The 26,897-nt window shown below is 42.8% G+C and overlaps 3 protein-coding genes across 5 annotated transcripts; all 3 read left to right on the top strand.

Moving 5' to 3' along the window:
• Positions 1 to 1,159: 1,159 nt before the first annotated feature.
• Positions 1,160 to 23,516, top strand: LOC308469603 (vomeronasal type-2 receptor 26-like). Of its 3 annotated transcripts, XM_080992301.1 has the most exons (10): positions 1,160 to 1,475; positions 2,669 to 2,795; positions 3,008 to 3,501; positions 5,839 to 6,128; positions 7,010 to 7,072; positions 10,228 to 11,061; positions 13,101 to 13,328; positions 14,670 to 14,800; positions 17,933 to 18,222; positions 23,181 to 23,516. In XM_080992301.1, the coding sequence occupies exons 3-9, from the start codon at positions 3,426 to 3,428 to the stop codon at positions 17,937 to 17,939; spliced, it is 1,629 nt and encodes a 542-aa protein (XP_080848427.1). In that variant the 5' UTR covers positions 1,160 to 1,475; positions 2,669 to 2,795; positions 3,008 to 3,425; the 3' UTR covers positions 17,940 to 18,222; positions 23,181 to 23,516. The 3 variants fall into 3 exon arrangements, with proteins under 3 accessions (XP_080848427.1, XP_080848425.1, XP_080848426.1); XM_080992299.1 differs by lacking the exons at positions 1,160 to 1,475; positions 2,669 to 2,795; positions 3,008 to 3,501; positions 23,181 to 23,516 and adding exons at positions 4,593 to 4,965; positions 20,703 to 21,499 and having other exon boundaries at positions 5,834 to 6,128; XM_080992300.1 differs by lacking the exons at positions 1,160 to 1,475; positions 2,669 to 2,795; positions 3,008 to 3,501; positions 23,181 to 23,516 and adding an exon at positions 4,593 to 4,965 and having other exon boundaries at positions 5,834 to 6,128; positions 17,933 to 18,237.
• LOC308471929 (vomeronasal type-2 receptor 26-like) lies at positions 14,987 to 15,963 on the top strand (the record flags this gene model as incomplete). The annotated part of the gene is made up of 1 exon (XM_080996241.1): positions 14,987 to 15,963. A coding segment is annotated over one exon (927 nt), but the record flags the coding sequence as incomplete, so codon positions are not given.
• Positions 23,517 to 25,398: 1,882 nt separating the features above from the next.
• Positions 25,399 to 26,893, top strand: LOC308469913 (vomeronasal type-2 receptor 26-like). Its single transcript, XM_080993013.1, has one exon. It carries the CDS (start codon positions 25,634 to 25,636, stop codon positions 26,837 to 26,839), a length of 1,206 nt encoding a protein of 401 aa, XP_080849139.1. The 5' UTR covers positions 25,399 to 25,633; the 3' UTR covers positions 26,840 to 26,893.
• Positions 26,894 to 26,897: the final 4 nt, after the last annotated feature.

Here is a 26,897-nt window from a genome sequence, read left to right as displayed (position 1 = left end):
TTCAAAGAGCTATAATTCCCAACAAACTACAGCTGTCAGGATTCGTTGGGGGACACCAAGAGCCTTCGACATGCTCTAAATGTGTGGGGTGTGTGTAATATTTTTTTAAGTAACCTTACACCTTTTGCACTGCTTTTAATCCTGCAATGGTTCGGAAAGCTCCGGCAGAAGATTTCACTTTCCATGGACAGGCGAATCAACGTGTTTCTTTACTATGGGGAATCTCAGTCCCTCATTGAAGCTGCAGTTGTACTTCGCATAGTGAGTGATTTTCAGTTCTACAATGCTTCTATGGGTGGAGCATATTTAGATGAGAATGGGGACCTGACAGCTGATTTTGACGTGGTGAACAGTGTGATGCTTGCCAATGACTCCCTTCACGTAGGGAAAGTTGGGAGTATGGAGAGAGAGGGATCTGCAGACGTAAAAGTCACCATTGATCAGGATGCCATCGTGTGGCCCCTTTGGTTTAATAAGGTGGGTTAAATCATTCAGATACATTTGACTATGATGCAAAAAGAAAAAGAAAACAGAGGGTATTGGATTGAAAGGGGATTTTAGTTTTGTAGGAACAGTCACTCCCACTTCCACTCCCAGGAGCATATTTATGAAAGTAATATTTTTTGCCTCAACCTGCATCACTTCACACTTGTTTGCTTTGAATTACATTTCCCAATTTATTGCTTAATCCACCTACAGATTGACTATTGTTATTTAATATTTTATTGGCAGCCACCCAGCGTGGCTGGGGAAACGCAGCCAGATGGGTGGGGTATAAATAATGAATTATTATTATTATTATTATTATTATTATTATTAATCACTCAAGTTTGGAGAGGTTCTGTTGGAGGTCTTCACAATCTATTTTTGTTTAAAATTCCCTGAACAATTTAGTAAATGTAAAGTTCAATCCAGTGCAATCCACTCAACTATGGGATGTGGCACTCATCTCTGCTTTCAGCCCAAGGGAGCTGGCATTTGTCTGTAGACAGATTTTCTGGCTCATTTGGCCAGACTGACTAAACCGCTTCTGGCGCAACAGGACACCAGAGCGTACGGAAATGCCGTTTACCTTCCCACAGCAGCAGTATCTATTTATCTACTTGAACTAGTATGCTTTCAAACTGCTAGGTGGCAGGAGCTGGGAGTATTGGCATAGATAGACATACCTGTGGGAAGGTTTACTTTAGCAGAGTTAAAAATCCCTTAGAATCCCTCTATAGGAATACACACACAAATCTGATTCATGTAATATAAAACTATTTTACTCTCAGATTCATTCAGGTTTACAGAAGCGTACCTGAAGGCAGGTTTAGGTTACATAACAAGCAAATGAACTATACCAGAGGGAAGCTGGTCCTAAGGTGACTGCAACTCAGCAGTTATCTTTGAAAACTACCAGCAACGGGGGGGGGGGGCCCACTAGGGGCGCCTTGGAAGATGGCCGACAATACCATCTATCTGGCTTGCACGAGGTAATTAGAGGCTGATTATGGGGAGTATATCAGTCTCGCTCGTCTTCCCAGGGGGTGGGAAGATGCTGTACTCGCCCGCGGTTGTCCATAAATCACCCCCAAGTTCAAAAGATGGAGGGGGTGGGGACACTGGGTGGAAAGCCCTTGTGTGAGCTCTGGAACTCCCGGACGCTACTTTCAGGAGTGAAATTAGTTGTGTTGTTTAAGAGAGAAAAAAATTGGAGAAGTAAATGCACATGCTTTGAGCAAGGTCAGGAGTGTATTATCTGCTAAATAAATCTACCACTGAGAAGATTTATGAACAAAGGATTACATCAAGGGAGCACAGCCATGACGGTATGTTGAACGGAGCGGAAACGGGGGGGAAACTTTCTTCTTTTTCAATATGATATACCTAACAACCCCCCCCCCTTGAAGAACCGTCACAATGTCTGATAGCAAGTGAGATTGAAAAACAAACTGTGTGGAAACAAAAAAAATGTTAATAAAAGGTGTGAAAGATCTGGAAAGAAGGGAGGCTTTCTTGTTGCATAGTTATAAAAGCGATCCGCCATTAAGAGGCAGACCTGGTTGCAAGACTTTCAGTTTTAGGGGGGGTGAGCCACTGTTCTGCTATTAGATTTGGATCGTAAATCTGAAAGGGCAATAACCCTTCTGGAAAGACTGATATAAGGTGCAAAGGGTCTGGGAAAATTAAAGAGCGGACGCCGAGACTGTATTTCATTCATGAGATGAATTACGGGAGAGCATTACACAGGAATATAAACAAGGCTGTTTCTTTCAACTCACTTGTGGAGACAACTCGGAGGTTATTCAGAAGAAAAAGGATAATGACAAGGAGATGAGAAGATAGGAATGTGAACACCAAGGTAGCAGAAATACAAAGATGATTGGACTCCTACCGAACTCGAAGCATGGGTACCCCCAAAAAATTTTTAAATTTGGTTTAATATTTGGACTTTGTGATATGTATTGATATAATTTGGAATAATTAATATGATATGATATGATTGGCTTGGTAAATGGAAACTTAATAAAAATTATTTGCAAAACTACCAGCAACCGACAAACTGGTTGTCACAGCAACCGGTTAGAACCTGGAGGCCGTGAGTCCTCTGTCGGAATGTTAGACTTGACTGCAACTTTACATCCCAGCATACCACTAACTCCTGACCATCTTTCTTTATGGGCAGACTGTCCCTCAATCCAGATGTGCTGAGAGCTGTCATATTGGGGATGTCAAGGTCATCCGGGAAGGAGAGCAACTTTGCTGCTATGATTGTGCTCCCTGTGTAAAAGGGACCATCTCCACTGTGGAAGGCAAGTGAGAGAAGGAATAGGGCAACTTTTGTAATCTTGTCCAAAACAGTTTCATTTTATTCCCCCCCCCCCCGATAAAACCTTTACCCAAGGTTGGGGCATCTGCTTTTCATGCAACAGATTGCTGATTCAAGTCACAGTATCTCCCGCTGGGGCTGGGAATGTCCCTTGCTTGAGACCCTGGGTGCTCAAATGACTCATCTTCCTTTCAGATGCAGACCACTGCACCAAATGTCCAGAAGATCAGCACTCAAACAAGGACCGAGATCAATGTGTTCCCAAGATTATCACTTTCCTGTCCTATGAAGACTATTTGGGGATTCTCTTGTCTTCCTTTACCTTGTTATTCTCCTTAATCACATGCTTTGTGTTAGGAATTTTCATTAAATACTCAGGAACTCCCATAGTCAAAGCCAACAACAGGGACCTTTCCTACACCCTCCTTGTATCCCTCTTGCTCTCCTTTTTGTCCTCCTTGCTCTTCATTGGCCAGTCAAGAAAAGCCACCTGTCTTCTCCAACAAATTGCATTTGTCCTCATCTTCTCAGTTGCTGTCTCTTCTTTGTTGGCCAAAACCATTACCGTTGTGCTGGCTTTCCTGGCCACAAAGCCAGGGAACAGGGTGAAGAAATGGCTGGGGAAGACTCTGGCCAACGCTGTTGTCCTTTCATGTTCCAGTGTCCAAGTTCTCATCTGCACCACCTGGGTGAGTACCTCTCCCCCATTCCCAGACTTAGACATGCACTCCCAACCTGCAGAGATTATCCTGCAATGTAATGTAGGGTCTGCTGCCATGTTTTATGGTGCCCTTGGCTACATGGGCTTCCTGGCTGCCATCTGCTTCACGGTGGCTTTCCTAGCCAGGAAGCTGCCTGGGGCCTTCAATGAGGCCAAGCTGATCACCTTCAGCATGCTGGTCTTCTGCAGTGTTTGGGTGTCCTTTGTTCCCACCTACCTGAGCACCAAGGGGAAATACATGGTAGCTGTGCAGGTCTTCTCTATGTTGGCCTCCAGTGCTGGGCTTCTGGGCTGCATCTTCATTCCCAAGTGCTACATTATATTACTCAGGCCTGGTCTGAATACAAAGGAGCATCTGACGACAAAAAGTAAAGTTGCCATCTGATTCTTTGTACATTCTTTTCCATTGTAGGGATCTGTGAACAGAAAGGCAATAACAAAATCCAGCCACTTGGCTTATGTGGTGATCCATCCTGGCTTATGTGGTGATGTATCTTAAATAATTGTCATTGTAGGATCACATTTCGCCACATCAGCGAGATATTGTGAACATAGAATCATAGCATTATGGAAGTGCAGAGTTGGAAGGGACTCCAAGGGTCATCTAGTCCAACCCCCTGCAATGCAGAAATTTCAACTAACGCACCCAAGACAGATGCCCATCCAAACTCTGCTTAAGAACCTCCAAGGAAGGAAAGTCCACAACCTCCAAAGGGGGACCATTCCACTCTCAAACAGCTCTTACTGTCAGAAAGTTTTTCCTGATTTTTAGTTGGAGTCTCCATTACTTTAACTTGAAGCCATTGGTTCGAGTCCTACCCTCCAGGGCATCAGAAAACAAATTGTGATGTTTTCTTCCAGCTCTGCAGCTGCTCCTCAAGCTCCACAGTGATTCCAGAGATGTATATTCCCCACATACCTATCATAATCATAGTGATTTATTCTTTGGCAAACTCAAGCAAAGTACCCACTTTTGACACAGACATTTCAGAAATGAGAGCTTGAAATGCTTGCTGCATATGTAAAGACCTCATGTGCCATTGAGGGCTTTGACTTATCTTCCAGGCAGGCAGGGTTTTTGCCAGTGTGAAAGCTTTGTATCCTCCCTTTCCTCTCAATGTCACTGGGGCTTCAGTCTTGCTGGAGACTCTCAGTTTCTTGCTAAGTTGAGAGTAGTGACAACAGACGTAATGACAGGAGGCAGACCCAGAGTGAGGCTCTTATTGGTGTTGTTGTTGCTGCTGCTGCTGCTTCCCTGTGCAGCTTCTAGGATGCGGATAGCAAAATGCCCATTGAACTTGAGAAGGGACAGTCCAGATGCAATGAATTATTACGAACCAGGAGACCACCTCATAAGCGGGGTCATATCTACATTACAAATTGTTCATATTGGACACCATTTCCTTGCCCCACCTTACATTTACATTATAAGGTACGCTGCATTTTCCCCATGCAATTTCTGCACAGCAGACAAAATTGTGATTAATGGGTAGGCATCTACATTGAACCTTGTTTAATACTATGATGCTCAGCTGTGATTGTCCAAGTCTGTAATGCTTATATGCCAGGGATAAGTTGTGCTTTCTAGATCTTGCCCATTGAAGACACAAAATGCATGTGCATTGATTCCCTCCTTCTTTTTCCATTGGAAAGAAACAAATTGATGGTGAATCATGAAGAGCCAGAGATCATCTGCATCCCAACTTCTTAACTTGGGACATGTAAAGATGGCCTGATGTGCACTCCTCTGAAAGGAGCAGGACTATAACTATTAAACTGTCACAATGTATTTATAAAGTTAACATATAATCACATTGAACTGAGTCTAGAAATCAACTGGCAGCCAGTACAGTTCACCTGCCCTGGGAGCTTAGCGTGAAAGGTGGGTACTAAATAGGATAAGAACAGCAATAACAATTAGAAGCAGGAATCATATGACTTGTAAAGATCTCTATTTTACATCTCCTCTTCCTTTTTTAAAAATAAGGAAACAAACTCTTATAACCTACCACTCCCCTTGAACTAGTGCTCCATCCTTTTACAAACTTTTGCTCAATATATTTGAGAGTTGTATTCACTCCCTGCTTCCAGCACGCAAGTGCTCAAATATGCTTCTATCTCCCTTTGACTGGCAAGCAGCGGTTCACCTTCCAACAAACTCACAGATGACTGATTATGTGATGTGGATGTTCTGTTTTGCTTCATTCTTGTGGCTGCAATTTCTTATAGGATTAAGAAAGCAGGGACTTGACACTTTTCACTGAACGGAGACTGACATTAGGCTTCATGCTTTGTTGCAGGGCAGCAGATATGGTAGCATACTGGTATCTCCTGTCCTTCATGATTGCCATCCATGAGATTAATCAGGACCCCAGGATCTTACCCAACATCACCCTGGGCTATGACATCTATGAGAATTATTTCAATGCAAGGATGACCTATGACGCCACGCTATATCTGCTGTCTCCTGGGAGGGCCAATGTCCCAAACTACCACTGCGGAAGAGAGAAGAAGCCCTTTGTTTTCATTGAAGGGGTCAACTCTGACACCTCACTCCAGATTTCAACTATGCTGGAAAGCTACAAAATCCCCCAGGTATGAATACACTTGCTGGGAATCATATGAGGCACATAGCTGTCAACTTTTTCCTTTTTTTAAGGGAAATCTCCTTATTCCGAATAGGATTCCTCACAATAAAAGGGTAAAGTTGACAGCTATGATGAGGCATGAGTGCTTTCGTGCTCATGCTGTGCTTGCTGGTTTCCTACAATCATCTGGCCGGCCACTGTGTGAACGGGATGCTGGGCTAGATGAGCCGTTGGCCTGATCCAGGAGCCTCTTATGTTGAAGGATTTGTCCTGCTGGGTGAAGATTTTTTCCAGAAAGAGAGTCACCATCAGAGCAGTCTAAGGGGGGAACAAACCTTTCCGAAATACAAACACATCTCAGACGCTACAACAGGAGGTTCACAGGAGCTGCTAAGTACTTTACACTTACAAAGGGGAAACAGGCTTTTTTTCCAGCCGGCATCTTCTAAGAGGAAAAGAAAGGTGTTCATGCTGAGTTCCAGCACCTCTTTTTTTTAAAAAAAATAAATGAATAGGAAAACAGCAATTTACACGGGGCAGGAATCGTATCTTGGTGGTTCAGAAATGCAGCCTCTAGAAGCCATCTCAGGGATGGCTTTACACGAGCCTATTTTTGTAACCTGCTCTGGGACTTTAAGATGGAGGATAAATAAATATTGGGCAGAAAAACAAAACTCATGTGAAACAAACACTCAAGTGAGCTAACACTCAATCAGTGGCGTAGCAAGGTCAGATGGTACCCGGTGCGGACATGTTTTTGTCCCCCTCCCCCATTGAAATTATTAAAAGAAGCAAAAATAAGATACACTTGCAAATGTTATTTTCTGGTTTATTTACTTAACCTTGTGAGCATAAGTACTTAAATCTTTATTTTCCTAACTTTCCTAGGGGCCTCTATCTAGGCATCTTCTGTCCCTCCCCTTGCTCAGTGGATGCCATCTTTGCATCCAGGTGCGTCCAGGTAGGGCAGCGTCGGACTCCTCACTGGTCCTTGAAGGTGTGTGGGTGGGACTTCCGGGGTGGCGCCATCGGTAATGGCCGCTTCCCTCTGATTTGGAGGGACAGAGCTCCGCGGAAACTGGGTCTTTACCGCTACGGCGCAGTGGGGACCCCTCAAAAATCACAGGCGGGGGAAGCCTGTGAACTTGGGACTCAGCGGGCACCATTTGCGCCCCCCCAATTGCAAAAGGAGCTCAGCAACGGGCTCCGGAGCGGAGTGGGGATGGCATGGTGCTGTGAGCCGATTGCTCCTTCCATGGAGTGAAGCCGCGAAGCTGTTACCGGAGAGCGCTGCCTTTTTCCTGGGACAATTGGCTTTTGAAAACAACTACCCGTGAGTAGGATTGAAACAGATTCAAAGAAAGACATTTAATTTGGTACTGAGCGGGGAAGGTACAACCAGGAAGTCTGCTTTCCCTGCGTTGTAAATAGATCAAAGCGAAGAGACTCTAAAGCGGAAACATAGAAAGTTGCTTGGAAAAAAGAGCTGATCTTAACATCTGAAAGTGGTTCTCCCCCTCCGGATTGCAGGAGAGGAGGGGGAAAAAAGACTGAGCTGAATATACCTGCAAAAAAAGAAGGGGGAAAGGAAGTAATAATTCATTGTTTAAAATCTGGAACGGACTGCCTTGAGATAAGGGTCGCATAGCAGAAAGTTTTGACAGCTAACTCTGTAAAAGGGATACAGTGTTTCTGGACTTCTTCTGGCTTGAAAGTAACTGTTTAAATGCACTGAGACTGTTGTTTTTAAAGTGAATTGGGAGCTTACAAAGATAATTTTTGTTCTCAAAAGTTGCAAGTTCTGGTTGTTACTGTGTCCCCCTAGAGGAAGCTGGACATTGCTACAATAACAACGGGCTCAGAGGAAAATTCCATTTCATTTTATACCAAAACAATCGTTGTACTGTGGGAGTGACCTTGAATTTCTATGAGACTGTTATGGCAGATGGGAAAGGGAAGATAGAGTCGTCGCAGGAAAAACCCACTACTACTAGGTCTGGCAGACAATTCCGGGCAGATACTGCGCAGCGAAGGTTTTCGACATCTGGTGCATCTGGAACATTAGGGGTCTCACTCCCACAGGCTAAACCAAAAGTTATGTTGTCGGTAGAAGTTTTGGCACAGGCACTTGCTAAAATTAATGAATCTTTGGAAAGTTTAAGCAAACAGGTAGCTGAGACAAACAGACAAGTAGCTGAGACAAATAAACAAGTAGCTGAGACAAATAAACAAGTTGTGGAAGCATCAAGCAAAATTGATTTAAATACTACAAGTATTAATAATTTGGGGCAGAAGGTGAACACAAATACAGAGACCGTCGAAAAAAGAATGGAAGAATGGCAGATGAAGTTGATTGACTACATGGAATTGGCAGAAATGACTGGCAGAATCCGAGACCAGGGAGAAGAGTCGGTGAAAGAAGACTGGAAAAAATTTAAGGACTATTTACAGAAACATTGTAAAATTAATGAATGTTAGAAGGATGTTGGATAGAAACTAAGCGGTTTCCAGCTGTAATGCTTTAAGAGATATGAAAAAAAAGAGGTTTCACAAATGGGTAAAAGTTTTATGGTAAGGATTTGCTGAACTAACAAATCGAACTGGAATACAAAGAAGGGAGGTATGAGGAGGTCCGAGGAAATAAGTGTATGGAAGTTATGTTATTGAAAATTAATGTGTGTTTTTAACTGTTTTTTATTTTGTATGTTTATTTTTCTTTTTTCTTGTTATATCTTAAAAACTTTTAATAAATATCTTTTTAAAAAAATGAAGGTGTGTGGGTGGCAGTGGGTGGGCAAGCATAAGCTAGGAAACATCTGGCTTGGAGAGCCGCCTTCTCCCCCCAGGAATTGCTGGTCGCTGCAAGAACTGCGGCGGCGGCAGCAGAGTCTCTTAGGTGCTGTAAATATGGTAGGGTGAACTTTGGTAGTCCTGCTGCCCCACGCTTCCGGGTGGGGGAGGCAGTCCACCCCCACTGCCCCCCTTTCTCTGCCAGTGTGGAAGGGACCCAGGGGGTCATCTAGTCCAACCCCCCGCAATGCAGGAATCTCAACTAAAGCATCCATGACAGATGACCACCCAACCCCTGCTTAAAAACATCCAAGGAAAGAGAGTTCATCACCTCCCAAAGATGTCTGTTCCACTGTTGAACAGCTTTCTGGACATATGAAGTCCCTCTGCTCTGACCCAATCACCCAAATCTCTGACTCATTCTCTGAAAATCACTGGTTTAAGTAGCTTCTCTACCTATATCAGCAGTAGCCCATGTGGTGCCCTCCAGGTATTGCTGCACTACAACTCCCAGCACCCATGTGCTCCCATTGGCTCATGGGAGTTGGAGTTGAATATCATCTGGAGGGCATCACTTTGGGAACCCCTGGCCTATGTGGTAAAGGAATGTTTCCTCTCAAAGAGCAAACAGCTTTGTGAGATGGGTGGGAATTTTAAATCTGGAAAACAGTATAGGAAAAATGGGACAGATTCCCACACTACTAGTCACTGGTTGAGTATTGCCCTAAAACTTCTTAATCCCAGAACAGCCCCAACTGTCAGATGGCAAGGGTGACTGCTCACGAGTAACCAGGCAGGACTCCGACCTGTCTTTTACAGGTTCTATTTAGATGCAAACTTTTTACAGTGCAGAACCCCAAAGTTCATGTCTGCTTCAATCGCTAGCAGAATCCGGGAGTGCCTGTTTCCTGGACCTTCTCCAGCATAAGAGCCTCGTTACGCCCAGCCTCTTCCTCCCCACTGGAGGTGGGGTTTTCCTTATCACCAGAAGAGGAACTGCTTCGCAATATTTTCAGAGGCTCCCTGTAACACAACTGCCCCTCTGTTTCCCGCCCCTGTTCTGATGGCACTTCCCTGACACCAACAGAAGCCATCTCTCTTAAAACAGATTCTGCTGTTTTTCGTTACTTGTTCTTATGAATGTGGGTTGTTGCTGTTCTAATTGTGCAACTTTAAAAGGACAGCAGATAAGATCTAGGTTCTAATTCTAGCAATGTTGCTCCATGTTTTCTTAAAGAGTTGTGGAGGAGGCAGAACATCACACCACAATTTCCAGTTGACCAATAAAACCCTCTATATCTACCTTTACTTGCTAGGTCAGTTATGCTTCTGTTCATCATGCCCTTGACAAAACACAATCTCCTTTGCTATACCGAATGACCCCAAATGAAGAACCCCCAGGCTCAGGGATTGTCAGGCTACTCCTACATTTCAGGTGGACTTGGATTGGGCTCATAGCTCCTGACTCTGACAATGGAGAAAGGTTTCTGAGCACCCTGGTTCCTGTGCTTGCTAAGGGCGGTGTCTGCCTTGCTTTCTCACAAACCATTCCTCGAGACATTCTGTATAAAGGAGATGAGTACACAAAGCTGATGAAGAAGATTTCACTTTCCATGGACAGGAGAATCAATGTGTTTCTTTACTATGGGGACTCTCAGTCCCCCTCAGAAGCTGCAAATACGATAGAAATAGTGAGTGAAACCCTGGAACCCATTACTGGGAAAGTTTGGATCACAATAGCTTTCTCATATGTCAGCTCCAACATGTCTCCCAAAAGACTTGAGAACAAGCACATTCATGGATATCTATCTTTATTTATCCAGACCAAAAAAAGATCAAAACATGATGGTAATCTGCCAGTTTCCTCCGCCTACAGTAATTACCATCCATTTTGGCCTTGGGGCTATAATTGCTTATATTCAAAGCATGTGTTTTCTGTGAAAGGCCAGAAGCGATGCAGAGTGAAGGAGAACCTTTCAGGGTTCCCTCAGGACGTCCTTCAAAGGAGCCTGTTTCAGGACACCTACAGCATTTACAACACTGTCCGAGCTCTGGCCCATGCCTTAAATGCTGCGTACTCTTCTAGACCCAAGAGGGTGGTGATGATGGGTCAGAACAGGTTGGAAGATGAAAAAGTCCAAGCATCACAGGTATTCATTTTCCTTCTTCTCTAATTATCTGGATGGATTTTGTTCCATTTTAAATAACGACCGGTTCAGTGACAGATTTGTAGGTCCATTAACTTTAATTGACAGAAATTAACCAAGCATTTAAAAAAGGAGATAAATGAGGTTATAAAATACTGTACATCAAAATGATTAAAAAAATAAAAGAATTGTCCAGTAGCACCTTAGAGACCAACTACGTTTGTTCTTGGTATGAGCTTTGTGTGCGTGCACATGGTATCTGAAGAAGTGTGCGTGCACACAAAGCTCATGCCTACCAAGAACAAACTTAGTTGATCTCTAAGGTGCTACTAGAGAATATATATATATATATATATATATATATATATATATATATATAAATCTACTACGCCAGACCAACACAGCAACCTACCTGAGTCAAAATGATTGAGACAGAATTAATAGACGCTTCAATAGTTACCTTGATCTGCAAGACTATGGACTGCCAGCAATGATCATGTGACCCTTTCAAAGAGAAGACCAAAGATTCCTTAAAAGGCAATGACATTCATATTACATCTCCATTCATATACATTCCTAGGTATGCCATCATAATAGCAAGATAGCATTCTACTGCATGTAAGAAGTTCAATAAAGTGTATTTCCAAAGTTTCTCCACAAACCCATTCCAAGGCCAAATGGTTCCCTGGTCTAGGAGATGGTGTCTCTAAAGACAAGAGCAACAGTCTAGTCTAGCCTGGAGAAGTATCATAAACTCAGGTGGGCAGAGCTAGGTAAGGTGAGACACACCCAGTTTGTTCACCCAAATTATGGAATCAAGGAATTGTAGAATTGGAAGGAACCCTGAAAGTTATCTAGTCCCACAAACTGCAATGCAGGAATCTCGAGTAAATCATTCTTGACAGATGGCCATCCAACCTCTGTTGACAAACCTCCAATGAAGGAGAGTCCACAACCTCCTGAGGGAGACTGTTCCTCTGTCAAACAGCTCTTAGCATCAGAAAGTTCTTGGTAATGCAAGCCAAATCAGTCCACTCATGTTCAGTCAAATCTTGAAAGGAACCTATTTCTTAGGCTGCTCAACTGATGGAAAAACCCATTCTGAAAGACCTCAAGTTTATTGGGAAAATGATATACCAACGGTACTTAACTACATTAAAATTGGCAAAAATTTATAAATCAAAATCAAATACCTGTTGGAGATGAAAAAAGAAATAGGAACAATGTTTCACATGTGGTGGAATGCCGACCTATTCAACAATTTTGGAATGAAATATATGAAGAAATCAAAAAGATGTTTAAAATATCTTTTGGTAATAAACGGGAGGCATTCCTTTTAGGTATAATTACAAAAGACATTCCTGGCAATCAAAGGAAAGTATTCCTTTATGCAGCAACAGCTCCCAGGATTATCATAGCAAAAAACTGGAAAGGGGAAAAAATCCCATCAATAAAACAATGGCAAATTAAACTTTGTGATTTTATAAATTTGGCAAGATTCACAGCATTCTTAAGGGGACAATCGGACCAAAAATTAGGAATAGGATTGTGTTAAAGAATACATGAAAAAATATTGTTCTGGAGTAAGTATATCGGTATGTAGCGAATGAAGCATTGCAGGGTTAAAGAAATCGACAAGCGGTGCGAAATGTGTAAAGACAGAGGTAATTTACATTAGACACAACAATTCAAAAAGATTAAAAAGTTTGAGGTCTCAAAACAGAGGAAGGAAGTCAATATGTGTATATGTACGTAAAGATTAGTATGATGGCAGGGTATGGCTTTTTTAGGTGTGGGTTTTTTCTTTTTTGGTTTCTGTTTGCTTTGATTTGTTTTTGTTGGTTTGTTCTTTTTTTAGGATTTTATCTTTGTAATTTTTTTTGTAACTTTGCATTGAAAATATATTTTTTTTAAAAAGAACTATATTGGGAACATTAAATAGAAAAACCCTCCAGGGCCACTACATGCCTAGATAATATGTGAACCACCTGGGCTGAAACAGCCAACTTTCTTAAATGCTGCGATCTTCTCTGTCATTCTAGTTTCACCGTTTCCTGAGTGATTTTCAGTTCTACAATGCTTCTATGGGTGGAGTATATTTAGATGACAATGGGGACCTGACAGCTGAATTTGACCTGGTGAACATTGTGATGCTTGCCAATGACTCCCTTCACATAGAGAAAGTTGGGAGTATGGAGAGAGAGGGATCCGCAGACGTAAAGGTCAGCATTGATCAGGATGCCATTGTGTGGCCCCTTTGGTTTAATAAGGTGGGTTAAATCATTCAGATACATTTGACTTTGATCCAAAAAGAAAAAGAAAACAGAGGATATTGGATTGAAAGGGGATTTTCGTTTTGTAGGAACAGTCACTCCCACTTCAACTCCCGGGAGCATATTTATGAAAGTAATATTTTTTGCCTCAACCTGCATCACTTCACACTTGTTTGCTTTGAATTACATTTCCCAATTTATTGCTTAATCCGTCTACAGATTGACTATTGTTATTTAATATTTTATTGGTATAAATAATGAATTATTATTATTATTATTATTATTATTATTATTATTATTATTCTTCACTCAATTTTGGAGAGGTTCTGTTGGAGGTCTTCACAATCTATTTTTGTTTAAAATTCCCTGAACAATTTAGTAAATGTAAAGTTCAATCCAGTTCAATCCAGTCAAATCCAACTATGGGGTGTGGCACTCATCTCTGCTTTCAGCCCAAGGGAGCTGGCATTTGTCTGTAGACAGATTTTCTGGCTCATTTGGCCAGAATGACTAAACCGCTTCTGGCGCAATAGGACACCAGAGCGTACGGAAATGCAATTTACCTTCGCACAGCAGCAGTATCTATTTATCTACTTGAACTAGTATGCTTTCAAACTGCAAGGTGACAGGAACTGGGAGTATTGGCTCCAGTATTATTGCAGAGATAGACATACCTGTGGGAAGGATTACTTTAGCAGAGTTAAACAATGCCCATTATAAGTTTATGCAGCTATCAGCTTGTTGCTGACTTGTCTGAGTTCTACTAATAAAGGAATACACACACAAATCTGATTCATGTAATATAAAACCATTTTACTCTCAGATTCATTCAGGTTTACAGAAGCGTATCTGAAGGCAGGCTTAGGTTACATAACAAGCAAATGAACTACAGTGGTACCTCGCAAGACGAACGCCTCGCAAGATGAAAAACTCGCAAGACGAAAGAGTTTTTCGTTTTTTGAGTTGCTTCGCAAGACGAATTTCCCTATGGGCTTGCTTCGCAAGACGAAAACATCTTGCAAGTTTGTTTCCTTTTTCTTAAAACCGTTAATACCCAGGAAACTGTGCTTCGCAAGACGAAAAATTCGCAAGACAAAAACCTTGCGGAACGAATTAATTTCGTCTTGCGAGGCACCACTGTATATCAGAGGGAAGTTGGTCCTAAGGTGACTGCAACTCAGCAGCCATCTTTCAAAACTACCAGCAACCGACAAACTGGTTGTCACAGCAACCGGTTAGAACCTGGAGGCCGTTAGTCCTCTGTCGCAAGGTTGCACTTGACTGCACCTTTACATCCCACAAAACCACTAACTCCTGACCATCTTTCTTTACGGGCAGACTATCCCTCAATCCAGATGTGCTGAGAGCTGTCATATTGGGGATGTCAAGGTCATCCGGGAAGGAGAGCCACTTTGCTGCTATGATTGTGCTCCCTGTGAAAAAGGGACCATCTCCACTGTGGAAGGCAAGTGAGAAAATAGGGCAACTTTTGTAATCTTGTCCAAAACAGTATCATTTTATTTCCCCCCCTCAATAAAACCTTTACCCAAGGTTGGGATATCTGCTTTGCGTGCAACAGATTGCCGATTCAAGTCATAGTATCTCCCGCTGGGGCTGGAAATGTCCCTTGCTTGAGACCCTGTGTGCTCAAATGACTCATCTTCCTTTCAGATGCAAACCACTGCACCAAATGTCCAGAAGATCAGCACTCAAACAAGGACCGAGATCAATGTGTTCCCAAGATTATCACTTTCCTGTCCTATGAAGACTATTTGGGGATTCTCTTGTCTTCCTTTACCTTGTTATTCTCCTTAATTACAGGCTTGGTGTTAGGAATTTTCATTAAATACTCAGAAACTCCCATAGTCAAAGCCAACAACAGGGACCTTTCCTACACCCTCCTTGTATCCCTCTTGCTCTCCTTTTTGTCCTCCTTGCTCTTCATTGGCCAGCCAAGAAAAGCCACCTGTCTGCTCCAACAAATGACATTTGTCCTCATCTTCTCAGTTGCTGTCTCTTCTTTGTTGGCCAAAACCATTACCGTTGTGCTGGCTTTCCTGGCCACAAAGCCAGGGAACAGGGTGAAGAAATGGCTGGGGAAGACTCTGGCCAATGCTGTTGTCCTTTCCTGTTCCAGCGCCCAAGTTCTCATCTGCACCACCTGGCTGGGGACTTCTCCCCCATTCCCAGACTCCGACATGCACTCCCAACCTGCAGAGATTATCCTGCAATGTAATGTAGGGTCTGCTGCCATGTTTTATGGTTCCCTTGGCTACATGGGCTTCCTGGCTGTCATCTGCTTCGTGGTGGCTTTCTTAGCCAGGAAGCTGCCTGGGGCCTTCAATGAGGCCAAGCTGATCACCTTCAGCATGCTGGTCTTCTGCAGTGTTTGGGTGTCCTTTGTTCCCACCTACCAGAGCACCAAGGGGAAATACATGGTAGCTGTGCAGGTCTTCTCTATGTTGGCCTCCAGTGCTGGGCTTCTGGGCTGCATCTTCATGCCCAAGTGCTACATTATTTTACTCAGGCCTGAACTGGATACAAAGGAGCATCTGACGACAAAAAGTAAAGATGCCATCTGATTCTTTGTACATTCTTTTCCATTGTAGGGATCTGTGAACAGAAAGGCAATAACAAAATCCAGCCCCTTGCTGTTCTAAAATGAAATATAGAGGGTATGAGGTGATGGGGAGAGATACAAATACTCTGAAATAAAATATTCGACTGGCACAGGAGGCTTCAAGTGCATAAAAAAAGTCCATCAGGCAGCAGAGCTTCATCATATCAGGCCCCAAAATGTCCTGAAAAAATAGTTTGATTCTGGCTTATCTGGTGAACATAGAATCATAGAATTATGGAAGTGTAGAGTTTGAAGAGGGATCCCAAGGGGCATATATTTCAACCCTCTGCAATGCAGGAATCTCAACCAAGCATTCATGACAGATGGTCATCCCAACTCTGATTAAAAACCTCCAAGGAAGGAAAGTCCACAATCTCCCAAGGGGGACTATTCAAACAGCTCTTGTTGTCAGAAACTTTTTCCTGAAGTTTAGTCTCCTTTCTTTTAACTTGAAGCCATTGATTCAAGTCCTACCCTCTAGAGCATCAGAAAACAGATTGTGATGTTTTCTTCTAGCTCTGCAGCTGCTGCTCAAGCTCCACAATGATTCCAGAGATGTATATTCCCTGCATAATTATCATAATCATAGTGATTTATTCCTTGGCAAAACTCACAAATGTACCCACTTTTGACACAAAGAACAGATATTTCAGAAATGAAAGCTTGAAATGCCTGCTGCATTTTTAAAGACGTCTTGTGCCATCGAGGGCTTTGACTTATCTTCCAGGCAGGCAGGGATTCTGCCAGTGTGAAAGCTTCGTATCCTCCCTTGCCTCACATTTTCTCTGGGGCTTCGGTCTTGTTGGAGACTTTGGGCTTCATCTAATTCGCTTCTTGCTAAGTTGAGAGCAGTGACAACAGATGTAATGACAGGAGGCAGACACAGAGTGATGCTCTTATTGATGTTGTTGTTGCTGCTGCCGCTTCCCTGTGCAGCTTCTAGGATGCGGAAAGCAAAATGCCCACTGCACTTGGAAAGGGATCGTCCAGATGCAATGAATTATTATGAGCCAGGAGACCACTTCATAAGTGGGGTCATATCTACATTACAGACAGTTCATCCTGAACACGATTTCCTTACCCCCCCTTGCAATTACATTAAAGGGTAAGCTGTACGTTCTCTTTGCAATTTCAGCATAGCAGATAAGATTGTGATTAATGGGTAGGCATCTACATTGGACCTTGTTTAATAGTATTATGCTCAGCTGTGATTGCCCAGGCCTCTAATGCTTATCTGCCAGGGACAAGTCCTGCTTTCTAGAGTTTGCCCAGTGAAGACACAAAATGCATACGCATTGCTTCCCTCCTTACTTTTTTCCACTGGGAAAAAAGATCAAATTGATGGTGAATCATGAAGATCCAGAGATCATCTGCATCCCAAGTTCTTGACTTGGGAAATGTGAAGATGGCCTGATATGCACTCCTCTGAAAGGAGCAGGACTATAACTATTAAATTGTCACAATCTATCTATCAAGTTAACATACAATCACGTTGAATTGAGTCTAGATATCAACTGGCAGCCAGTACAGTTCACCTGCCCTGGGACCTTAGGGTGAAAGGTAGGTGCTAAATAGGGTAAGAACAGCAATAACAATGAGAAGCAGGAATTATATGACTTATAAAGATCTCTACATACATCTCCTCTTCTTTTTTTAAAAAATAAACAAACAGCTTACAATCTACCAATCCCCTTGAACTAGTGCCCTGTCCTTTTACAAACTTTTGCTCAATATATTTGAGGGTGGTATTTACTCCCTGCTTCCAGCACTTAAGTGTTCAAATATGCTTTTGTCTCCCTTTAACTGGCAAAGAAGCCGTTCACCTTCCAACAAACTCACAGATGACTGATTATGTGATGAGGACGCTCTATTTTGCTTCATTCTTGTGGCTGCAATTTCTTATAGGATTAAGAAAGCAGGGACTTGACACTTTTCACTGAACGGAGACTGACATTAGGCTTCATGCTTTGTTGCAGGGTAGGAGGTAGGGTAGCATACTGGTATCTCCTGTCCTTCATGATTGCCATCCATGAGATTAATCAGGACCCCGGAATCTTACCCAACATCACCCTGGGCTATGACATCTATGACAATTATTTCAATGCAAGGATGACCTATGATGCCACACTAGATCTGCTCTCTCCTGGAAGGGCCAATGTCCCAAACTACCACTGCGGAAAACAGAAGAAGCCCTTAGTTTTCATTGAAGGGGTCAACTCTGACACCTCACTCCAGATTTCAACTATGCTGGGAACCTACAAAATCCCCCAGGTATGAATACACTAGCATGGGCAACATGCAGAGAACAGCCATTTCTTTGACTAGGAAGCAAATTATGAATCTCACTCCCAGAGGAGGCAGTGAAGGTTCTAAGAGTGGATTAAACCAATTCATGAAGGCAAGGGCTATTGATGAATGCTAGGCATGATGACTGTGATCTACCTCCCTAGTTGGAGGCACCAATGCTTCTGGGTGCTGAGTTGCTGGGAATCATATCAGGTATGAGTGCTTTCATGCTGATGCTGTGCTTGCTGGTTTCCTACAAGCAGCTGGCTGGCCACTGTGTGAACAGGATGCTGGGCTAGATGAGGCATTGGCTTGATCCAGGAGCCTCTTCTTATTTGAAGGATTTGTCCTGCTGGGTGAAGAAGGGTTTCACAAAGAGGGTCACCATCAGAGCAGTTAAGGGGTGAACATTGGCTCATGGGAGTTGGAGCTGAATATCATCTGGAGGGCATCGCTTTGGGAACCCCTGGCCTATATGGTAAATGAGTGTTTTCTCTCAAAGAGTTAACAGCTTTGTGAGATGGGTGGGAATTTTAAAACTGGAAAACAGTATAGAAAAAATGGGGCCGATTCCCACACCACTAGTCACTGGTTGAGAACTGCCCTAAAACTTCTTAATCCCAGAACATCCCCATCAGAAGCCATCTCTCGTAAAACAAATTCTGCTGTTTTTCATTACTTGTTCTTATGAATGTGGGTTGTTGCCGTTCTAATTATGCAACTTTCAAAGGAGAGCAGATAAGATCTAGGGTCTAAATCTAGCAACGTTGCTCCATGTTTTCTTAAAGAGTTGTGGAGGAAGCAGGACATCACAACCGATTGGGTGGTTATGCATGAATTATTGTCAAAGTCCCATTTCCTCCTGCTGAGCTTCTTGAGTAGGTCTAGGGCCTTTTCATTTCCATATTGTGCCTTTGCTGGTGCTGTTGCGCACACCATAAATGTAAAGCACTCAATACAAGAATCCTGGCAACTGTAGTTTACCCTTTTGTTGTTGTTTAGTCGTTTAGTCATGTCTGACTCTTCGTGACCCCATGGACCAGAGCACGCCAGGCACTTCTGTCTTCCACTGCCTCCCGCAGTTTGGTCAAACTCATGCTGGTAGCCTCGAGAACACTATCCAACCATCTCGTCCTCTGTCGTCCCCTTCTCCTTGTGCCCGCCATCTTTCCCAACATCAGGGTCTTTTCCAGGGAGTCTTCCCTTTTCATGAGGTGGCCAAAGTGTTGGAGCCTCAGCTTCAGGATCTGTCCTTCCAGTGAGCACTCAGGGCTGATTTCCTTAAGAATGGATACATTTGATCTTCTTGCAGTCTATGGGACTCTCAAGAGTCTCCTCCAGCACCATAATTCAAAAGCACCAATTATTCGGCGATCAGCCTTCTTTATGGTCCAGCACTCGTTTCCATACATCACTACTGGGAAAACCATAGCTTTAACTATACGGACCTTTGTTGGCAAGGTGATGTCTCTACCTTTTAAGATGCTGTCTAGGTTTGTCATTGCTTTTCTCCCAAGAAGCAGGCGTCTTTTAATTTCGTGGCTGCTGTCACCATCTGCAGTGATCATGGAGCCCAAGAAAGTAAAATCTCTCACTGCCTCCATTTCTTCCCCTTCTATTTGCCAGGAGGTGATGGGACCAGTGGCCATGATCTTCGTTTTTTTGATGTTGAGCTTCAGACCATATTTTGCGCTCTCCTCTTTCACCCTTCAAAGAGCTATAATTCCCAACAAACTACAGCTGTCAGGATTCGTTGGGGGACACCAAGAGCCATCGACATGCTCTAAATGTGTGGGGTGCGTGTAATATTTTTTAAAGTAACGGTGCATTTTTGGATTATTTTATTTAAGGTGTCTGTTGTTGCTTCACTTTTCTGTGCAATGCTTACAGATATTTAAAATATATTATGCAGTATAAAAATTAAACAACCAATCCATCAAAACCCACTGCAATGCAGGAATCACAGCTGAGCACATCCTTATATTGGCAGGTGTGTGAAATAGCGCCATACAGACAGTGGTGGAGGGTGCAACCCTGAGTGAAGGATACTCCACACATGGCTGTGATGGCGGAGGATTGTGACACCACTCCCGGGGGTGGGGATGTGAGTCCGTCCCCCCCGCGGGGTGTCTTCTTGTAATCTCCCCTCAATGATGGCCCCTAGGGAAGGACACCCCCCGCCCCCTTCCTCCACCACTACACTCAATGACAACATATCTTAACTCAACATAGTGTTAAATATGGGGGGGGGGGTTTGGGACATCCAGGGAGAGAATGATGTTGAAGACATATTAAATTGTTGCCTATAATGAATGAATTGATTTATTTTGGTCGTTGACCAGAGTGTATTGTTGCCAAAAGTGTCCTAAATCTCCTTTCCAGAGTAGCACTGCAGAATAGAGCTCTCCCTGACCACAATTTCCAGTTGACCAATAAAACCCTGTGTATCTTCCTTTTCTTTCTAGGTCAGTTATGCTTCTGTTCATCATGCTCTTGACAAAACACAATCTTCTTTCGTCTACCGTGTGACCCCAAATGAAGAACCCCCAATCTCAGGGATTGTCAGACTACTCCTACATTTCAGGTGGACTTGGATTGGGCTCATAGCTCCTGACTCTGACAATGGAGAAAGGTTTCTGGGCAGCCTGGCACCTGCGCTTGCTATGGGTGGTGTCTGCCTTGCTTTCTCACAAACCATTTCACGAGACATTCTGTTTAAAGCAGATGAGTACACAAATCTCATGAAGAAGATTCCACTTTCCATGGATAGGCAAATCAATGTGTTTCTTTACTATGGGGACTCTAAGTCCCCATCAGAAGCCGCAGATATGCTAGAATTAGTGGGTGAAGCCCTGAAACCCATTACTGGGAAAGTTTGGATCACAATAGTTTTCTCATATGTCAGCTCCAACATGTCTCCCAAAATACTTCAGAACAAGCACATTCATGGATTTCTATCCTTATTTATCCAGACCAAAAAAAGATCAAAACATGATGGTAATCTGCCAGTTTTCTACTCCTATAGTAATTTCCATCTATTTTGGAATAAAGGCTATAATTGCTTATATTCAAAGCATGTGTTTTCTGTGAAAGACCAGAAGCGATGCAGAGTGAAGGAGAACCTTTCAGGGTTCCCTCAGGACATCCTTGAAAGGAGCCTGTTTCAGGACACCTACAGCATTTACAACACGGTCCGAGCTCTGGCCCATGCCTTAAATGCTGCGTACTCTTTTAGACCCAAGAGGGTGGTGATGATGGGTCAGAACAGGATGGAAGATGTAAAAGTCCAAGCATTACAGGTATTCATTTTCCTTCTCTAATGATGTGGATGGATTTTGTTCCATTTTAAATAACGATTTGTTCAATGACAGATTTGTACGTCCATTTCCTTTAATTAACAGAAATTTACCAAGCATTTAAAAAAGGAGATAAATGAGGTTATAAAATACTGTACATCAAAATGATTAAAGCAGACAAAGCTCATATCAAGAACAAACTTAGTTGGTCTCTAAGGTGCTACTGGACAATTTTTTATTTTTATTTTTAAATATATCTCTACTGCGTCAGACCAGCACGGCTACCTACCTGAGTCAAAATGATTGATACAGAATGAATAGACCCTTCAATAGTTACCTTGATCTGCAAGACTATGGACTGCTAACAATGATCATGTGTCCCTTTCAAAGAGAAGACCAAAGATTCCTTAAAAGGCAATGACATTCATATTACATCTCCATTCATATACATTCCTAGGTATGCCATCATAACAGCAAGATAGCATTCTACTGCATGTAAGAAGTTTAATAAAGTGTATTTCCAAAGTTTCTCCACAAACCCATTCCAAGGCCAAATGGTTCCCTGGTCTAGGAGATGGTGTCTCTAAAGACAAGAGCAACAGTCTAGTCTAGCCTGGAGAAGTATCATAAACTCAGGTGGGCAGAGCTAGGTAAGGTGAGACACACCCAGTTTGTTCACCCAAATTATGGAATCAAGGAATTGTAGAATTGGAAGAAACCCTGAAAGTCATCTAGTCCCACATACTGCAATGCAGGAATCTCGAGTAAATCATTCTTGACAGATGGCCATCCAACCTCTGTTGACAAACCTCCAATGAAGGAGAGTCCACAACCTCCTGAGGGAGACTGTTCCTCTGTCAAACAGCTCTTAGCGTCAGAAAGTTCTTGGTAATGCAAGCCAAATCAGTCCACTCAAGTTCAGTCAAATCTTGAAAGGACCTATTTCTTAGGCTGCTCAACTGATGGAAGAACCCATCCTGAAAGACCTCAAGTTTATTGGGAAAATGATATACCAACGGTACTTAACTACATTAAAATTGGCAAAAATTTATAAATCAAAATCAAATACCTGGCAAATTAAACTTTGTGATTTTATAAATTTGGCAAGATTCACAGCATTCTTAAGGGGACAATCGGACCAAAAATTAGCAAAGGAGTGGGATTGTGTTAAAGAATATATGAAAAAACATTGTTCTGGAGTAAGTATATCGGTATGTAGCGAATGAAGCATTGCAGGGTTAAAGAAATCGACAAGCGGTGCGAAATGTGTAAAGACAGAGGTAATTTACATTAGACACAACAATTCAAAAAGATTAAAAAGTTTGAGGTCTCAAAACAGAGGAAGGAAGTCAATATGTGTATATGTACGTAAAGATTAGTATGATGGCAGGGTTTTTTTTGGTAGGTGTGGGTTTTTTCTTTTTTGGTTTCTGTCTGCTTTGATTTGTTTTTGTTGATTTGTTCCTTTTTTAGGATTTTATGTTTTTAATTTTTGTTCTAACTTTGCATTGAAAATAATTTTTTAAAAAAGAAGTATATTGGGAACATTAAATAGAAAAACCCTCCAGGGCTACTACGTGCCTAGATAATATGTGAACCACCTGGGTGGAAACAGCCAACTTTCTTAAATCTTCTCTGTCATTCCAGTTCCACCGTTTCCTGAGTGATTTTCAGTTCTACAATGCTTCTATGGGTGGAGTATATTTAGATGAGAATGGGGACCTGACAGCTGATTTTGACGTGGTGAACATTGTGATGCTTGCCAATGACTCCCTTCACGTGGGGAAAGTTGGGAGTATGGAGAGACAGGGATCCGCAGACGTAAAAGTCACCATTGATCAGGATGCCATCGTGTGGCCCCTTTGGTTTAATAAGGTGGGTTAAATCATTCAGATACATTTGACTTTGATCCAAAAAGAAAAAGAAAACAGAGGATATTGGATTGAAAGGGGCTTTACGTTTTGTAGGAACAATCACTCCCACTTCAACTCCCGGGAGCATATTTATGAAAGTAATATTTTTTGCCTCAACCTGCATCACTTCACACTTGTTTGCTTTGAATTACATTTCCCAGTTTATTGCTTAATCCATCTACAGATTGACTATTGTTATTTAATATTTTATTGGCAGCCACCCAGTGTGGTTGGGGAAACCCAGATGGGTGGGGTATAAATAATGAATTATTTATAATTCACTGCACTGGCTCCTGGTGGAGTACAGGGTCAGATTTAAGGTGCTGCTTTTGACCTTTAAAGCCCTTCACAGCCTAGGACCCTCGTACCTACGAGACCGCCTTTCCCGGTATGCCCCACGGAGAGCCTCAAGGTCCATAAAGAGCAACACCCTAGTGGTCCCGGGCCCTAAGGAAGTTAGATTGGCTTCAACCAGAGCCAGGGCCTTTTCAACTCTGGCTCCGGCCTGGTGGAACGCTCTGCCTCATGAGACCAGGGCCCTGATTTCTTTCCGCAGGGCCTGTAAGGCAGAGTTGTTCCGCCTGGCCTTTGGCTTGGAGCCAATTTGATTCCCTCCCTCTCTTTCTTTTTTTCTTTCCTTCTCCTCCTGCGTTAAGGCTACATTTTATTTTAATGTTGTAATATTTTAATGTTGTATTTTAATTTTGTTTTTAAGTTGTAATCATTCAACTTGTTTTTATTATTGCTTGTAAGCCGCTCTGAGCCTGGCCTTGGCCGGGTATAAATAAAAAAATATTATTATTATTATTACTACTACTACTACTACTACTACTACTACTAATCACTTAAGTTTGGAGAGGTTCTGTTGGAGGTCTTCACAATCTATTTTTGTTTACAATTCCCTGAACAATTTAGTAAATGTAAAGTTCAATCCAGTTCAATCCAGTCAAATCCAAAATGGGGTGTGGCACTCATCTCTGCTTTCAGGCCAAGGGAGCTGGCATTTGTCTGTAGACAGATTTTCTGGCTCATTTGGCCAGAATGACTAAACCACTTCTGGCACAACAGGACACCAGAGCGTACGGAAATGCCGTTTACCTTCCCACAGCAGCAGTATCTATTTATCTACTTGAACTAGTATGCTTTCAAACTGCAAGGTGGAAGGAGCTGGGATTATTGGCTCCAGTATTATCGCATAGATAGACATACCTGTGGGAAAGTTTACTTTAGCAGAGTTACAGTTACAGATAGGTAGCCGTGTTGGTCTGCCATAGTCAAAATAAAAAAATCCTTCCAGCAGCACCTTTAAGACCAACTAAGTTAGTTCTTGGTATGTGCTTTCGTGTGCAAGCACACTTCTTCAGATACCTATCTGAAGAAGTGTGCTTGCACACGAAAGCTCATACCAAGAACTAACTTAGTTGGTCTTAAAGGTGCTACTGGAAGGATTTTTTTATTTTAGCAGAGTTAAACAATCCCCTTTTTAAATTTATGCAGCAATCAGCTTGTTGCTGACTTGTCTGAGTTCTACTAATAAATATGCCTTCCTGGTTAAAAATCCCGTTGAATCCCTCTTAAAGAATACACACATGAATCTGATTCATGTAATATAAAACTATTTTACTCTAGATTCATTCAGGTTTACAGAAGTGTACCTGAAGGCAGGCTTAGGTTACATAACAAGCAAATGAACTACAGTGGTACCTCGCAAGATGAACGCCTCGCAAGATGAAAAACTCGCAAGACGAAAGAGTTTTTCGTTTTTTGAGTTGCTTCGCAAGACGAATTTCCCTATGGGCTTGCTTCGCAAGACGAAAACATCTTGCAAGTTTGTTTCCTTTTTCTTAAAACCGTTAATATCCAGGAAACCGTGCTTCGCAAGACAAAAAATTCGCAAGACAAAAACCTCGCAGAACGAATTAATTTCGTCTTGCGAGGCACCACTGTATACCAGAGGGAAGTTGGTCCTAAGGTGACTGCAACTCAGCAGTCATCTTTCAAAACTACCAGCAACCGACAAACTGGTTGTCACAGCAACCGGTTAGAACCTGGAGGCTGTTAGTCCTCTATCGGAAAGTTGCACTTGACTGCACCTTTATATCCCACAAAACCACTAACTCCTGACCATCTTTCTTTACGGGCAGACTATCCCTCAATCCAGATGTGCTGATAGCTGTCATATTGGGGATGTCAAGGTCATCCGGGAAGGAGAGCCACTTTGCTGCTATGATTGTGCTCCCTGTGAAAAAGGGACCATCTCCACTGTGGAAGGCAAGTGAGAGAAGGAATAGGGCAACTTTTGTAATCTTGTCCAAAACAGTATCATTTTATTCCCCCCTCCCCAATAAAACCTTTACCCAAGGTTGGGATATCTGCTTTGCATGCAACAGATTGCCGATTCAAGTCATAGTATCTCCCGCTGGGGCTGGGAATGTTCCTTGCTTGAGACCCTGGGTACTGAAGTCACTCATCTTACTTTCAGATGCAGACCATTGCACCAAATGTCCAGCAGATCAGTACTCAAACAAGGACCGAGATCAATGTGTTCCCAAGATTATCACTTTCCTGTCCTATGAAGACTATTTGGGGATTCTCTTGTCTTCCTTTACCATATTATTCTCCTTAATCACATGCTTGGTGTTAGGAATTTTCATCAAATACTCAAGAACTCCCATAGTCAAAGCCAACAACAGGGACCTTTCCTACACCCTCCTTGTATCCCTTTGGCTCTCCTTTTTGTCCTCCTTGCTCTTCATTGGCCAGCCAAGAAAAGCCACCTGTCTTCTCCAACAAATTGCATTTGTCCTCATCTTCTCAGTTGCTGTCTCTTCTTTGTTGGCCAAAACCATTACCGTTGTGCTGGCTTTTCTGGCCACAAAGCCAGGGAACAGGGTGAAGAAATGGCTGGGCAAGACTCTGGCCAATGCTGTTGTCCTTTCATGTTCCAGTGTCCAAGTTGTCATCTGCACCACCTGGCTGGGGACTTCTCCCCCATTCCCAGACTCCGACATGCACTCCCAACCTGCAGAGATTATCCTGCAATGTAATGTAGGGTCTGCGGCCATGTTTTATGGTGCCCTTGGCTACATGGGTTTCCTGGCTGCCATCTGCTTCACGGTGGCTTTCCTAGCCAGGAATCTGCCTGGGGCCTTCAATGAAGCCAAGCTGATCACCTTCAGCATGCTGGTCTTCTGCAGTGTTTGGGTGTCCTTTGTGCCCACCTACCTGAGCACCAAGGGGAAGTACATGGTAGCTGTGCAGGTCTTCTCTATGTTGGCCTCCAGTGCTGGGCTTCTGGGCTGCATCTTCATGCCCAAGTGCTACATTATTTTACTCAGGCCTGATCTGAATACAAAGGAGCATCTGACGACAAAAAGTAAAGATGCCATCTGATTCTTTGTACATTCTTTTCCATTGTAGAAATCTGTGAACAGAAAGGCAATAACAAAAT

Source organism: Podarcis pityusensis (assembly GCF_964106645.2).
Source record: "Podarcis pityusensis genome assembly, chromosome: 2".
In the NCBI taxonomy this organism is placed as follows: domain Eukaryota; kingdom Metazoa; phylum Chordata; class Lepidosauria; order Squamata; family Lacertidae; genus Podarcis; species Podarcis pityusensis.
The sequence above is the reverse complement of the archived record's forward strand: the minus strand, read 5'-3'. Positions and strand labels throughout refer to the sequence as shown.

Coding starts and splice junctions, on each gene's coding strand:
- LOC308469913 (XM_080993013.1), top strand. CDS start 25,634: ATGTCAAGGTCATCCGGGAAGGAGAGCCACTTTGCTGCTATGATTGTG.
- LOC308469603 (XM_080992299.1), top strand. CDS start 4,724: ATGACAGGAGGCAGACCCAGAGTGAGGCTCTTATTGGTGTTGTTGTTG. Junction 4,966..5,833: donor CCTTACATTTACATTATAAG/GTACGCTGCATT, acceptor GCTTTGTTGCAG/GGCAGCAGATATGGTAGCAT. Junction 11,062..13,100: donor AAAAAGTCCAAGCATCACAG/GTATTCATTTTC, acceptor CTGTCATTCTAG/TTTCACCGTTTCCTGAGTGA.